This window comes from Austrofundulus limnaeus, unplaced genomic scaffold, assembly GCF_001266775.1.
Source record: "Austrofundulus limnaeus strain Quisiro unplaced genomic scaffold, Austrofundulus_limnaeus-1.0 Scaffold79, whole genome shotgun sequence".
NCBI lineage: Eukaryota > Metazoa > Chordata > Actinopteri > Cyprinodontiformes > Rivulidae > Austrofundulus > Austrofundulus limnaeus.
Window position 1 is genome coordinate 1,952,982 of NW_013952481.1, and position 15,021 is coordinate 1,968,002.

Consider the following 15,021-nt stretch of genomic DNA (forward strand, 5'->3'; position numbering starts at 1 on the left):
GTCAAGCTATATAGCCTCTGATTAGTCATCCGATTGGTCACAGGTGTGACTCTGTTGGTATTACAGCTCGAACGGCGCATGCGCGATGGGAACATTCAGTGCTTTTAGCACCGGCCTCTGGCGGTCAGTAGGGATGAAATAGAACAACACATGATAAACAGTGTGCTGGCTGAGTTCTACTCAAACAGTACATCTATACTTAACCACCTCAATAAAACCCTGACCCTAAAACTAACCTAAACTTTATTCACAACTTAGAACTAAATTTGAACCCCCTCACACAAAACCAGCCTTCAAACTCATGGGGTCTTTTGTCCTCATAAGAAACAGGTCAAAATTGCCCTCATCAGGTAACAAAAACCTGTACACATACAAACACACAAGCACAATGGTCAGATTAAGACTTTATCAAACTGCTGATAGGAAGTTGCAAATGGAGGTTAACTTCAGGGATGTAATAAATACTCACCTGTAATGACAATGATGTGCAGTGTAGTGGTTGGAAAAGAAATAAGAATTATGTGTGAAAATATTAAATGGCACAAAAATATGCATGTATTTAACATTTATGATTTGCAACCCTAACTTTGTATCCATATTATCTAAAAAAAACATACAGGAAGTGAGAAACATGTTCAAAAACACAAYTACAAAAAAGTAATTTAGAAAGATATTAGAAAACATTATATTTAAAAACTGGACTGTTTGTCACCTTCTAAATGAATGCTGGACACTGGTTTTTGATATTTTCTGAGTTTGCAAACAGAAATTATTAAATCTGTTTGGTTTAGTTCATACAAAACCTAAAGAAATTATCTTAATTTCATGAACTGTTTTATTCAAAATCCTTACATATGTATAAATATTTATCAGTATTTATTGAACATCATCTCATACATCTGTATATAATTTTGGCTTACACATAACTGTGATGTTTACACACACTGCAATACTCTTTTATATTTACAGCCAAACACAAAAACAAACAAGACAAATTCTATTAAATGTTAGAACATACACAAAAGGCGAGAATAAAAACTGTGCTTTCATTTGTATATCAAGAATAAATTGACATATAATACATTTTTTAAAGAAACGATTTCAAGTCTAATGAAGTAAAACTGAAAAAAAAAAGTTACAGTCATACATTTGGCCCACTAATCAGGAGAAAAGAAACAGGAGCAGGAAATCAAAGTGCTTTTTACTTTGGCATTACAAAGAAAGATTTTGCAAATATTTACAGCAAAGGACTACAAACGCTGTTGCCGAAATGTTGGGAGATTTTATCCCTTTTTTTACACTCAACAAAGACAGGGTGGTCTGACTCTTAACACCAAACTGTACTTTATAAACATAAATCAAGTTTAGTAGACTTTAGGTACTTATATACAATGTGACAATAATAATGTAAAATACTGTATACTATCACAGATAATTTATTGGTACAAAACAGTTTTTTTCTAACAATAAAACCATGGCATGGCAGGGGATTCTGATGTTATCAGTCCATGAAATGGACGTTATTAGGCATTATCAGTCCCATACAATGGCTTCAGAGGGTCCCTACTGTGCCTTCTAGGCTTCAGACTGTCCCGACWGTTCCCCCTAGTGGGTTAATATGTCAATGACTATGATTGTGTAAATAAACAAAAGATATTGTAATAAATGTTTTGTGTCCGTGTCCTTCTCAAACACTGGTCTCTCGCTCTTTGGTCCAACACCATACTCATTGCTCTATTGGAAGGCCACAATATACAACTGTTGGAGGACGGTGTCTTTAGCGCTAACCATGTCATTTGCTTTAAAGTTTAACTTAGTGGCTTTAAGCCTCATATTAACCAGTTTTTTAATGCCTCATGATAACCAGATAGTGGCTTAATGCCTCATCCTAACCAGATGACAATCAGAAGCCATTCTATGGGACGGGGGAACCTGCTAACCGGCACAGGCGAGACATTCTGAAGCCATTCTATGGGACTGATAATGCCTAATAACATCCATTTCATGGATGATAACATCCGAAGCGGGTGAGCATGGGATCAGTGATGCTTCTTCAGCTCTTCAGTGTCTCTGGGCGTGTGCAGCCGTGTGCGTGTGTGTGTGTGTGTGTGTGTGTGTGTTTGGCTCTGGCCATGTAGTTTGAGCTGGTTGGAAATAGGCAGGATCAGGTCAGGTGTTCGCAGGTAAATCCCCACCATGAGCCACTGGTTGATGGGGAGACATTGGCATTACGGCTCTGACACGTTGAGGGCAGGTTAACCTGCACTGACGCCGTTCGATTGCGCCATGCCACCGTGTGACACCTGACATTCAGCCTTCTTACCGTTATGTAATCAACCTCTGACAGAATCCAGCAAATCGACAAAATACATTTAAATACACAAAAACGTTACAATTTTAAATAAAAAAGCTTTTTTTTCATTTCTAGAAAAAAAACTGCATTAGTTTCAATATGAAATACTAATGTGACAAAAAAACAACGGTATTAAGTCATGATATGTCCATTCAATCTGCTCTGTATAAAAATATCCTGCTACACAATCACTACACAGGTGCCTTWTGCTTGTTTTTTATGTTCCTGTTTCCTTTCACCTTCTGCAATGTTTATGTTGATTGCAGCAAGCTGGTTGATGGCGGCCAGCAACCTCTGGAGCTGTTCTGTTGAAACAAAATCCAATTATGTGTGAAGAATCCCTCAGAGCAGCCGCAGTCATGACCATACAGGCGATAAATCTGGAGCTTCGTGCTCTTTAGAGCTATTAAAGCTGTCCTGCTGAGAGCGCAGAGGAGACGATGTAGGTGGAGAAGGCAGAAAGATTAYATTTTTCCACTCTTCGTCCATTTTTGACACATGCATTTAGTCGTATGATCCCACAGCTCTGCTTGCGAGGGGTGGGGGGTTTCAGTGTTTGTTTTTAGTGGCAAGGGTCGAAAGGGAGCTCCGTAAGTCCTCCGTGAACTTCTACCCACTCTTCAGACCACGACATGACGTCGCCRACGAGGTGGCCCCCACAGGTTGCCTGGGTGTGGATCTCGTTGGCTGTCAGGACTCTGGACCAGAACTGCAGATCTGACACTTGTCCTGTGAAGGACTGTGTGATGTCGAARCGGCCTCCCATTGTGTCCTGTGGAGAAATAGGAAGAGATTGCTAAATTATTTAAAATGTTGAAAGTAAATGAGATAAAAGTCAATGCGATAATCCACTGTAACACACTACAGTAGCTGCGTTTCCATTGACCACTAAAATGTGCAAATTAGAATTTCAAAAATAAATTTGCTCAATCGAAACACGTCAATTTTGAAGAAAAAAATTACGCTTTTCGACAAAATGTTTTTGTGGTAGGATGAGGTGGTTTTTCGGCCGTGTCGAAATTGGTGTTTTTTGCAAAACTGCAATGGATACATTTTTTTGCATCACGGGAGTCATGTGATCAACAACCGGCTGTTTCCACTGGTGAAAAAGACGAAGAAGAAGATAACAGCAAGTAGAAGTAGTAGTAATATCACAGAAGTAGTATAAAATAGTAAACTCACTGACCACAATTTCCCAAAAACACAGCATACGTAGCTGCTCCCAAGTAGGAACTTGTCACTGGAAAGCCTCGATAAAAGACGCCGACGTCTCCTCTGATGATGAGCGCTAGTGTCGTGGTAGCAACATGCTATGTGTTTACATCCATTGCCGCCATGTTTGTAATGACTTATCGCGAGAACAAACATATTCATGTGTGACTTTAATAGCATTTCTTAAKTAATTGGAAATACCGCAGTTGTGAAACTGTGTTTTCTCGACATTAACAGAATATCAACAAAGTTTTGTGCACATTTGCAATGGAAACACAGCTCATCTTCTACTAGATTAGTCTTTGAGGARTTCTATGCTCAGGTTTTTGTTTGAAGTGTTTTAATTGATGCGTGGAGCTGCACTGACAATCATTTTTTAATTGCATAGCAGCCCTCTGAATAGCACTGAACCACGGGGTGCCTAAACATCCCCACTCTTGCCTAATACCCACTTCTATAAAGCACGCTGATTGACTGACCTGCTCCTGACCCAAGATAAAGATCCCTCCTGGTTGTATTGGGTGCCAGGCTGAAAGATTCTGCCCAGCACCTTTCTTCACACCGTCCTGGTAGGCCTCCCAAACTCCATCTCTTGTTGACCATGTGATGCACACATGGTGCCACTTTCCATCCATTATGTTTATTGGTAATGTCACCGCCTAACAAACAAAACAAGATGAAAAACAAGGGAGAAAGTRCAAGAAGAGGCCTTGCTTTTATGTRAAAACTAATTAACCACAGATCATTTACATGTGCCATCCATTAATTTGAAGTATGCTCAAAAACAACAAGCTTCGCAGTTTCTCCTACACAATTAGGTCAGCCAGTACAAAGACAATAACAAGATTAATTGCTTTGCTGATTTGTCTGCTGACATCACTTCACCCAATTCTGAGGCAGGGGAGGGACAAACACAACCATCTGTCTTCCGTTCAAGGGTATAAATTGTTAGTAGCTTTTCATGGAAAAAAAGATTAAGGGGTTAATAGAATAGATTTATTCTGCAGTCAGTGCCACTTTAACTCAGATATCTAGGGACNAAAAAATACAGACAAAGAAGTATATCGATTTCATAATGAATCTATACAAAAATAATCAACCAGAAATTTCTGGAAATTGTCTTTAAATCGTTTGGGGAAGTTAGTTGCTGCATCTGGTGACTTGACAATTAGACAATTATGTTTAGGTTAGTGCGCTTTCATGTACAATATGTATAGTATGTTTTCTTGTAATAATAGAATTATAGAATTTTGCAATTTCATATAACAACTTTTAAACACCTTTCCTCAGTCACCAGACTGCAATAAAAAACCTTGTAGGGTTGTGGTCAGATTTAGTGACATGAGTTTGAATCAAACTTGATGCATATTACCATGCAACACTGCAATGCATTGTGGTTACCTTGTCATTAACAAGCAGTTCCATGGGGTTGTTTCCCCATTCCATTAGCACTAGCTCATTGGCTTGCCCAGGTACGGCATAGGAGATGGGTGTGCCAAGGCCAGGACCTTCTCCAGGCTTTAGCCACAGACAGATGGTGAGGGCAAAGATCTCATTGACCACAGATCGCTTCATCCTGGCATACAAGTAATTGGTTCTCATGGGAAAATCAAGCAGGAAAGCACTGGGACTCTTAAGCTTCTTGTTTCCTGCTAAGATTGAGAAAGACAATTAGTTTCATGCAATTAACCTTCCTACTGCCCTTGGGTCAAAATGACCCACAAGACCTCTGTTTTAAGAATGAGGCAGGTCATTCTAACCAAAGGGCAGCATATGGATTAGTCTAAATAAATAAATGAAAACATAAAATAATAATAATAATTATGAACAACACAGAATTGACAGCCCAATGATTTTGCTGGGTAGACTGAAGTTTTTCACCTGTCTGACCCTGCATCTTGTGCAAATTCTTCAGTTGAAATGGACAGTTGTTGTATTCCGCTTTCCAATGGAGTTTAGATTTAAGCATGTAAAACTAGGAAGCAGGTATTTGGAAAACATAGACCTGCCTTAAAACAATTACAAATGAATGTTTTCACATGAGCTGAGTTTTAAAATGCACTACTGCGCTGATGCATCCATTAGCTCCAGTTTAAATGAGACCAAGCTATATTACATTTGTGTGTGTGTACTCATATGTGTGTATAGTGTGTATACCTTGGTCATTGCTGTGGTGCAGTTGGCTGAGAACTGTTTCCAGCTTGCTGTGATTGGTGCCCTGTAAACTTGTGTCCTTACTGGTGAAAGGGAGGTGTTGTGGATGGTCATTGTCTTGAGGGTGGTCATTTCCATGGTGCTCACTTCCATGGTGGCTGGTTCCATGGTTAATGGTTCCATGGTGGCTGCTTCCATGATGATCAACATGGTGAGGACTTCCATGGTGGGTGTTTCCATGGTAATCACCATGGTGGTCATTTCCATAGTGGCTAGTTCCATGGTGGTCTCCATAATGACCATCACGGTGTTTGTCATAATGCCCATGGTGATAATTATGGTAAGCATCATTATGACTGCCTCCRTGGTGGTCACTATGATGGTCACTGTGATGGCCATTATGGTGGCTGTTGTGATGGTTGTCAAAGTGGCCATAATGGTGGCCATGGTGCCAGTCAAGGTGGTGGTCAGGATGATCACTGCCATGATGATTGTCATGACTGCTGTGATGGTTGTATGTGTGGCTACCATGGTGGTGGGCGTGGTGACCATTGTGGTGGTCTTCATGGTGACCCGTGCCATGGTGGTCAAAATGGTGTCTATGAGGAGTGCCATAGTGGCCATCATGATGACCATGAGGATGGCCAGTGCCATAGTGGCCATCGTGGTGATTATAATTTTGACCAGCATAGTGATTGCTGGTGTGGTTGCTGTCATGATGGTCAGCATGGTGATGTCCATGCTGGTCGTTATGATGACCGGACTCATGCTGGTCTCTGTGGTAACTGTGCAACTGCTCTTCTAAAGAACTGATCTTCCTCTGAAGGAGTTCTCTCAGGGAGCTTGAGTAGGAGCTGGAGGAGTTTCTGGCCTTTGAACACAAAACAATCATCAGAAACATGAGTCAGCCAGGTAAAAAAAATACACGACAAAAAAAAAAGAAAAGAAAAAAGAACAAACAAACAAACAAACAAACAAACAAACAAACAAACAAACAAACAAACAAACAAACAAACAAACAAACAAACAAACAAACAAACAAACAAAATGTATGTGCTGCAAATGCAATAAGGAAGAATTGTGGTATGGTATTCAATGGTTCAGTCGAAAAAAAAAACACTCCAGTTTTTAGTTTATTCTTCTTCCTCTCCACTGTGCTTGTAGTCATCTTCCTCACCAGCAAATCCGGCTTTGTTCCCTGCCAGCACACACCATGAATAATAGCCTCGTCAGGGTGGATAAACCTAATTGAAGGTGAGGCTGGCTAGCACCCTTGGGCATATGACCAGAGGCTGGTAGTGTAGACATCTTGTTAAAAGAGGGAGTGACAGAAAGTAAATCCTGGCGCTTCTTGTGTTTTGTCTGGCACCTTGCAAGGACATTGAAGGAGATTTCTCACAGCAAATTCCCTGAGCAAAGTCTGAGAYCCCTTGCATTAATAAGACTCCCAGAGGTGTTTGATGACAGAGGGGGTCACACAATGTGAGGTACCACAATCACACGTTTGTGTTAAAGGATGTTTGAGAAGAAGGTCAAAAATCTATCACAATTCTTTAGGATATTCTATCATGCACCCTTAACACAACAAATCTCCAAAATTATCCATTCAAAGTTCAGAGTTTATCACTTGTGACCAGTATCTGTGCCATTTAAAAATTTGAAACCATCACATCAGCTTTCAGCTCCTCATAAAAGACAATGCGCCTCATGCAAGAACATGTTCGTATTCTCATCCTAAATTTCTCTTACTTTTGTTCGTACAAATGGTTCGTATGAACATGCCACTTCAGATTCAACAAACTCTTCTATCTTCAGGAAAAGTGTGTAAATGAGCTGTGTAAACATGATGAATTACACCTGTTTGTCTCTAGCTGCTTGTGCATGCGGAGAGGTGATTAGCATAATTACCACCCCAAAAGCACCATATAAGGCTGTTTCTTGCCTCAGATATCAGGCAGTGTCCGTTCATGAAAATGACAGCGGAAAGTGAAAAGAAGAACTTTACGAATTCAGAGATTGAAGTTCTGCTCTCCGAGATCGAGAGAAGAAAATCTGTCCTTTTTAGCAGTGTCAGTCGTGGAATAAAAGGACCAGCTAAAGCCAAAGAATGGAATGAAATGACGACTGCTGTTAATGTCGTGTCTGCTGTGGGTCGTATACAGTCACAGAAATAAAAATCTAAATCATATTTATCTCTCTCTAGTCCTGCTCCGGTTTTCTTTGGTCAATATTTTTAATTTAAGAGTAAATATCTGTGTTACATAGTTAGTATCCAAAGAACAAGCATGTATTTGTAAAAGCTGGACACAAAGTCCAACTAGTGTTTAGCTTACCTGCAAGTTTTCCAGCCTTTCTTTCAGGGTCTGCAGCGTCTTTCCAGTCTGTTCAGCAGAAATAGAGCTTATCTTGCTGTATGATGACCCCTTTGGTTGTTCAAGTTCCGTTCCATGACCGCTGGAGGAGTGGTGAAGATCACTGTCGTGGTGTGCCGAGGGCCCGTGGTGCAACGACGATGGCCCATGATGGCTGTCATGAAGGCTACTGTGATGGCTGTCATGATGGCTGCCATGGCTGATGTCATGATGGCTGCCATGATGACCGTCATGATGGCTACCATGATGATCGTCATGATGGCTGCCATGATGGCTTTTGTGAAGGCTGCCGTGGTTGATGTCATGATGGCTGCCGTGGTTGATGTCATGATGGATGCCATGATGGCTGTCGTGAAGGCTACCATGATGGCTGCCGTGATGGCCATCGTGATGGCTGCCATGATGGCTGTCATGATGACTACCATGATGGCCATCATAATGTCCATGGTGCTCATCATGGTGACCGTTGTGGTTGGCAAGATGGTTGCTGTGAGGGGTACCATGATGACTGTATTTGTCATGATGGTGACCACCATAGCCTTCACACAGGGTGAGCTTGGCAGTGAGCTCTCTAATGGTCTCTCGCTGGTCCAGGATGGTTTCCTTCTGCCTCACAAGGCTCTCACGCAGATTCAAAATAGTGGTCTGAGCCTCATCAGACATTAAGAGCCGATGGCTGCCACCACTGTGGTCATTACTCTGGCTGTTGCTCGGTCCATGGGCCATAGTGGGTGGTGGGTAGCAGTTGGGGTCTGCATCTGGAGGAATGGGAGTACACACAAATTTGGGGCCAATTCCATAATCATGCACCTTGCCAGGCACACCTACTGCTGTTGCACATGACAAGCAGTAATAAAAAAATATAGAGTGTAGAGGGGAGGTGGGAAGAAAAATCTTCAAAAAGAGTCCAATCCATTGCTGGGGCCTTGCAGGAGAAGGCATGAGGCTCAAAGGACCACCGTCTTTGGCCATAACTGGTTGAAATAGAAGAAATATCCTGATAAATAACCTTTCTCTGAGGTGTTAATTTTGTTGTAAAGAAAACCATGAATGATTGTCATTTGTTTTTGAAGATATTTTGGGGGATAACATCAACAAAACCACTGCTGATGAAATCTCCTTTCAGACAGCACAACATATAATAAATAAAACAAATGTCTACAACTTATTTGGAAGGATCAGAAAGGCTGACCCCAACTCTTTATCTGTTGCCTTCAAGACAACCTTGTTGAATCAGGCAAATTTTCTTGGCTCCATAGTGATTTCACAGAGAGCTTGGCTGATGTATCCTTATAGGCTCTTCCACCCACTCAAGGACGAGATGTTGGTCCAATGCCAGACAAGTGATCACTCCTGGCTCCAAGAACTTCCTGCAATTGACAGCTAAGAGTAATCCATTTAACTTCAGCATGTAAACATCCGCCGAATCCAAGTGCAATGCTTCCTGTTGGAGACAGAGAAAACATAAAAAATTAAAATTAAAATTAAAATTCAAGAAAACAAAGGTTTTGTTGTCTAATTGCTAATTATTAGAACCAATAAAAGCACAGCATTTTTGTTATTTTTGACGTAAAGCACAAATTACTTTAATTAAGTGTCAGAAACAAAAAATGAAGGAGGTTTATGAATATAATTTGAGTTGATAATGAACTATAACAACAACAACAACAACAACAACAACAACAACAACAACAACAACAACAACAACAACAACAACAACAACAACAACAACAACAACAATAATAATAAACAATACATTTTATAAATTTGTTTTTAGAAAAAGCCATTGAAATTTCTTTTCAGGGTCACTTGTCTGAGGTAAAGTGAATGCACCATAAGATTAATGACCAGCAGGTGATCTCCAAGACTACAGCAGGTCACAGTTAATTATTTTGACCGTAAAATCCAGTAATTTTCTAAATAAAAGCTGGAACTGATTCAAAACAGGCATTTATACAACTATTTTATACAAATATTTTAAGAAAAGGTATAAAAGCTCATCCATTCGTCCAAACCTTTGTTAGTTTTAGTTGTTAAAAATCCAACAAAGCAAATTCTGTGCCAGGTTTGTGTAAATGTCATCACTTTATATCTAATTTATTAGTGGAATAATTTTAGGATTTCAACAAACTCAGCATCAGTTTATTGTACCTATGGCAAACTGTGCATATAATTAGCTGCTCTTGTAAAGAATACTTTTCTCTAAGTAATGTCAAAAATCCAAAGTTTTCCATCTATGAAAAAAAAAAACCCCAAAGTTTCAGGTCCAATGGGCTTGTTGAACTCAGAGTGCGGGATACAAAGCCAAGGAGAAAAAGTTTCAGAACATGCAAGCTCTACTTCCTCCTAAGCTCCTTATCTTTATAGCCTATCACCAGTTTAAACACTCAGTGAGACCATGAAGTCTAAACAGCTGAGTCTCATTGACTGTCTTCTCTTTGATATTGTCCTTCTGAGAAAAATAAAACAATATACATTACAAGCAATGAAACAAATGCAATTAGTCAAATATCTGTGGCAATACATGTAACATATTGAATGTTTAGACAAGGAACTTTAGCTGTTAGAAGCTAAAGTTTAAATGACAAAAACCTTTGAAGTTTAAACAACAATTTAAAAAAAACACCAATTATTTAATGAACCTTGAGTTATCTGCCTAAAAGTATGATTTATTGATCTTTTCCTTTAAACAACATTGAGATGTTCAAATAAGCAGCCAGCAGGTTGGAATAACAAGGCCTGCTGTCTGATACTTCAAAACAACATTAGAGTAGATTTAAGAGACATGATACTTTGCTGCTGTGACACGTGGCATCACACAAGTCAGAAAACCATCATATCAAGTGTACAACAGTGAAGTGGTTTTAAAATGGGTTCTTTAAAAGCTGAAAAGTAACATTCCACCAAACAAAGTATGAGTGTTTGACATTTGAATCACTCAAATTCTGCTTTATAATATTCTGTCATTTTACAATCATTCATTTGTTGCTGCACAACTTAGCTTGCTAATATTTTTTACTGAAATAATAAAGTATTTTCGTCAAAAGAAAGTGATTTTCAGTGCACGGGAGCACTGAATGTCTAGTTGTAAGCAACCAGTTGGCAGCAGATATGAAATTTCCCAAACTGGGCTAAATTTTTCCAAAATTATCTTTTATTCTATACTTCCTATTCATTTCTGTTAAAACTTATGTATTTTTTTACATTTTAAGGTTAAAAATTGAGCATCTCATTAATGAAGCTGTTTCTGGCTGACATCATCTTGATGAATCAGTTGTATTTTTGTGTTTCCCTGAGAGGTCCCTGGTTGATGCCAACACAGAAGATGAATATCTGCAAAATAATGAYCTAACATTGTCCATTTCATTTTTCTAAATTATTTCTGACCAATTCAAAAACATGAATTAAAACTTGTACAAAACCATTCTTATACTTTAAACACAAATGCTGAAAAGAATCCACTCTGTGGTTTACAATGTGAAAACATGACTGAGTGATGTTTTGTATTCAGTGTTTGTCCAACACTATATTATATTATCATACATGCAAACATGGAGAAGCTCTGTCCTTTCTGAGGCTTAAAGATCCTCTGTCACCTTTTTATCCTTGTGTGAACTCTGACCTAATCATTGCATGAGTCAGGAGCTCTGGCCTCGTGGTAAACACAACATGGAGGTGAGTTTTGTCTTTTAGCATCCGTGGTCCCAAAATTTGTTTATCAAACAAATGTGGCAGATAGCTCATAGCAGTTTAAACCTGTTTTCAATCACAGAAAAACTGACTGTAGTGGCGAACGCACACTGTAGTTTGGACGAGTGTGATAAACATGTATAAGCATGAGAACAGAGAAATGACAATCATCTATTTTTTTTACTTTATTCTGCTCAGTGCTGCAAGAAAGTGGTTGCATTTTACAGCTGCTGTTAGAAGAGAAGCAGATATGAACTCAAATCAAAAATCAGCTGTAAAAACATGAACGGTTAAACAAAAAATACTTATTTTGATAAAAAGCAGATCTTCTCATTTTTGACAGATTATCTTAACAATATAACTTTATTATTCTAATTAATGTCTTTTGCAGCTCTTTGAACTTTCATAGTAAAATCTGCAGCAAAATCGTTAAAATTTGACTCAAATGACGCTCTGCAGGAACATTATGACTGCAGACAAGTTAGTTAAAAATTAACATAAAGTAATAAAAAGTCATTTTTAAAATGTCAAAATATGGCAAATTTATGTTTTAACATTTTCTGTTATTTCACCAAAATTCCTACTKTTAGATTTTTGCTTAAAATAAACTCAGTTGTTATTGTGACTTTTTTCTTTCATTTATTGTGACACCTTTAAATAATAATATTAGGTTTTTGATAAAAGTATTCATTTGAATATAGCCTACATATCTAATGGTACTGATATTGTTTAGATTTTATTTAGAAAAAAATGCACCCATGTCCCTATCACACACTCACACTATGATTTATGAAGTATGCACCAATATATCCACTTCTGTGAAGAGCTGTCTGCCTTCTTGTCACTTCAGAAAAAATAAATAAATAAACTGAAAAAGGACAAAGGTTCATTTTCTCTTTTTGAAAACATAAAAATATCCCAAACTCTCAGAGCAGCAGCAGCAATTACTGTTTAGAGAGATTCAGGTCAACAACCCTCCACTTTGGAACAGTTGAGTGGTGAGAGGTTTTGTTCCAACTCACAGTTAGATCATTTTAGCATATTTTTACAGCCTTTTGTCTTTTTAACAAATGAAAATGCTGAGTTCAGTCTGCAGCTRAACAGCAGTGAAGTTACAGAAACTTTGTAATTTTATTAATTTACAACCTGATGTCAAAGATCTGAGCTCAGAAAGTGAAAAAAAAGTTTTGGTTTTATGTAAAGCTGCAGGCTCAARAATTAAAAAAATGCTCATTGACTGAAGTGACAAACAAGTTTAGTCTAAGATCTCATGGAGGAAACAATAAACACAAACTCATTAACTCAAACTAAACTGAGGGTTTTAAATTCATATTTCTGTAGACATGAGGATCCAGGCTGTAAAATGAAATGACTGCCTCTGTCACAGGTAAGTTGAAAGTGAGTGTCATGCTTTTCAGCAGGTGCACTTTTGATTTTCAGGCCCGTGGATCATCCCCACAGTTTGTTTGGCCTCTTTAAGCTGTCTCGAGTCAAACAGCGCTCTGAGAGCTGCACGTGGCCTCAGGCACATCAGCTCAGTGCTGACCTGACCAACGCAGTGGGSTTCACAGACGATAATTTAAAAAGAAATAGTGAACATTAAAAATGATGTTACAATCTGATATTAACTGATAAGCTAAAAAATACACACAGAAGTAGGGACAGGAAAAAAAGCAAATGAACTGAACAAACTAGAAAACTGAAAAAAGCCGATAAGAAAGAAGACTTAAAACGTCTATTACTCAATGATTCGGTGACAAAGCAGTTTAGAAAAAATAAATAAATAAGCAAAGGGCAAAAAAAGCAAGTTGTCATCTGTTTTTATAAGTATTATAAGAAGTGTAGACTGAAAGATCTTCACTTTAACACAAGCAACTCAAACCGTTTCATCAAAACTTTCCTAAAAACTGAACRATTCAACAAAACTCAGGCTCTTAGGTTTTAAAGTAAAACACAAACTTTGTGACCTATCGGGTCCTTGCGTTTGCTGAAAAAACCCTTAAAGACCGTATAAAGTAAAAATAAATGTGTGTTCTGAGGTTGTCACACCACACAGAAATACAGTATGTGTTAATAATCACCCAGCCATGTTTGAACAATTAAAAATACTGTTAACCTTATAAAATTATGTGTTGAAAGTAATGAAAAATATCCGTTAGCTGTGGTCTGGAATGCTGTGGGTGTGTCCACTGGAGGAGCTCAAACCACGCCCACGACCCTGAACATTCATGTAATGGAGGAAACAATGTTTTGTTTTGTTTTTTCCATTAAAGCAACAGGGGGAGGGGTTATGATGAAGGCAGCTGTGTGACATCACGAGGCTGCCCTTTAAGACACGCCCAAAAAATTCTGAAACACAGATACCTACAGTTGAGAGAATTTGTACTCATTTACAACAATMCATTTATGACATTTATAGTGTTTAATAAAGAAAATGTTACATTTTACTTTACACGGTCTTTAAATAAAAACCCAGAAGATGAACTAAATTACAAAGATATTTTGAACAAAACAGATGATTTCAGCTGCAGAGTTTCAAGCATTTCAWTTCTGATAAACAGTGTATTTTTGTTAAATTCTTACTCCATATGTTAGTCAGTAACTAACTGACTGTGCCACAAAAATACATTGTTCTCACACATTTGAAGGAGCTGCTGATCATCTGAACAAATAGAAATCCTCTGTTTTAGACAGCAGAGCATCATTCCCTCAGTTTGGTTGTGAACAGAGTTCTGCTTTTTAAACTGGACTCAGCTGCTTTTCAGTGACGACCTTTTGTTTTAAAGTCAGATTTTTTTTGCTGTTTGTGTTTTATCAACACAAACTATCTTTGTAAAGACAGAAACAAAAAGTTTTCTTACCTGGCTGTGAGTTTGGGACGCCTGAGCTGGTTAGTCCATGGAGCACACTGATCAGCTTGAGGAGGATTGGCTTTAGGAGGATAAATTTAACTCAGTCTCTCTGCTGCTCTCTGAGCATGTGCAGTGGCGAGATGTTACACAGTAGTCCTCTGTTAGAAAGAGGTCATTCTSTACAGTAGATTTGTATTAAATATTTATTTTAATAAAGTTCTCTTTTACTTTTTCAAGATTGAACAAGTTAATTTTGTCTTTATTGTGTTTATTTGGAGTTCACCTATTTCTGTTTTTTAATCTTGTTAGTCTTTATCAGTGTGCATTGCCAATGCAATGCACCCTATTGTGATTCGTTTCCCATCCAAGTCATCTCAACTTTGCCATG

The 15,021-nt window shown here is 38.4% G+C and overlaps 1 protein-coding gene across 2 annotated transcripts; it reads right to left on the minus strand.

Moving 5' to 3' along the window:
* Window positions 1-1,957: 1,957 nt before the first annotated feature.
* Window positions 1,958-14,685, minus strand: LOC106519606 (filaggrin-2). 2 transcript variants are annotated; one of them, XM_014011354.1, is made up of 6 exons: window positions 14,643-14,685; window positions 8,053-9,535; window positions 5,723-6,590; window positions 4,967-5,214; window positions 4,045-4,224; window positions 1,958-3,125 (listed from the first exon to the last, which is right to left on the minus strand). In XM_014011354.1, exons 2-6 carry the CDS (start codon window positions 9,061-9,063, stop codon window positions 2,916-2,918), a joined length of 2,517 nt encoding a protein of 838 aa, XP_013866808.1. In that variant the 5' UTR covers window positions 9,064-9,535; window positions 14,643-14,685; the 3' UTR covers window positions 1,958-2,915. The 2 variants fall into 2 exon arrangements, with proteins under 2 accessions (XP_013866808.1, XP_013866807.1); XM_014011353.1 differs by having other exon boundaries at window positions 4,967-5,217.
* Window positions 14,686-15,021: the final 336 nt, after the last annotated feature.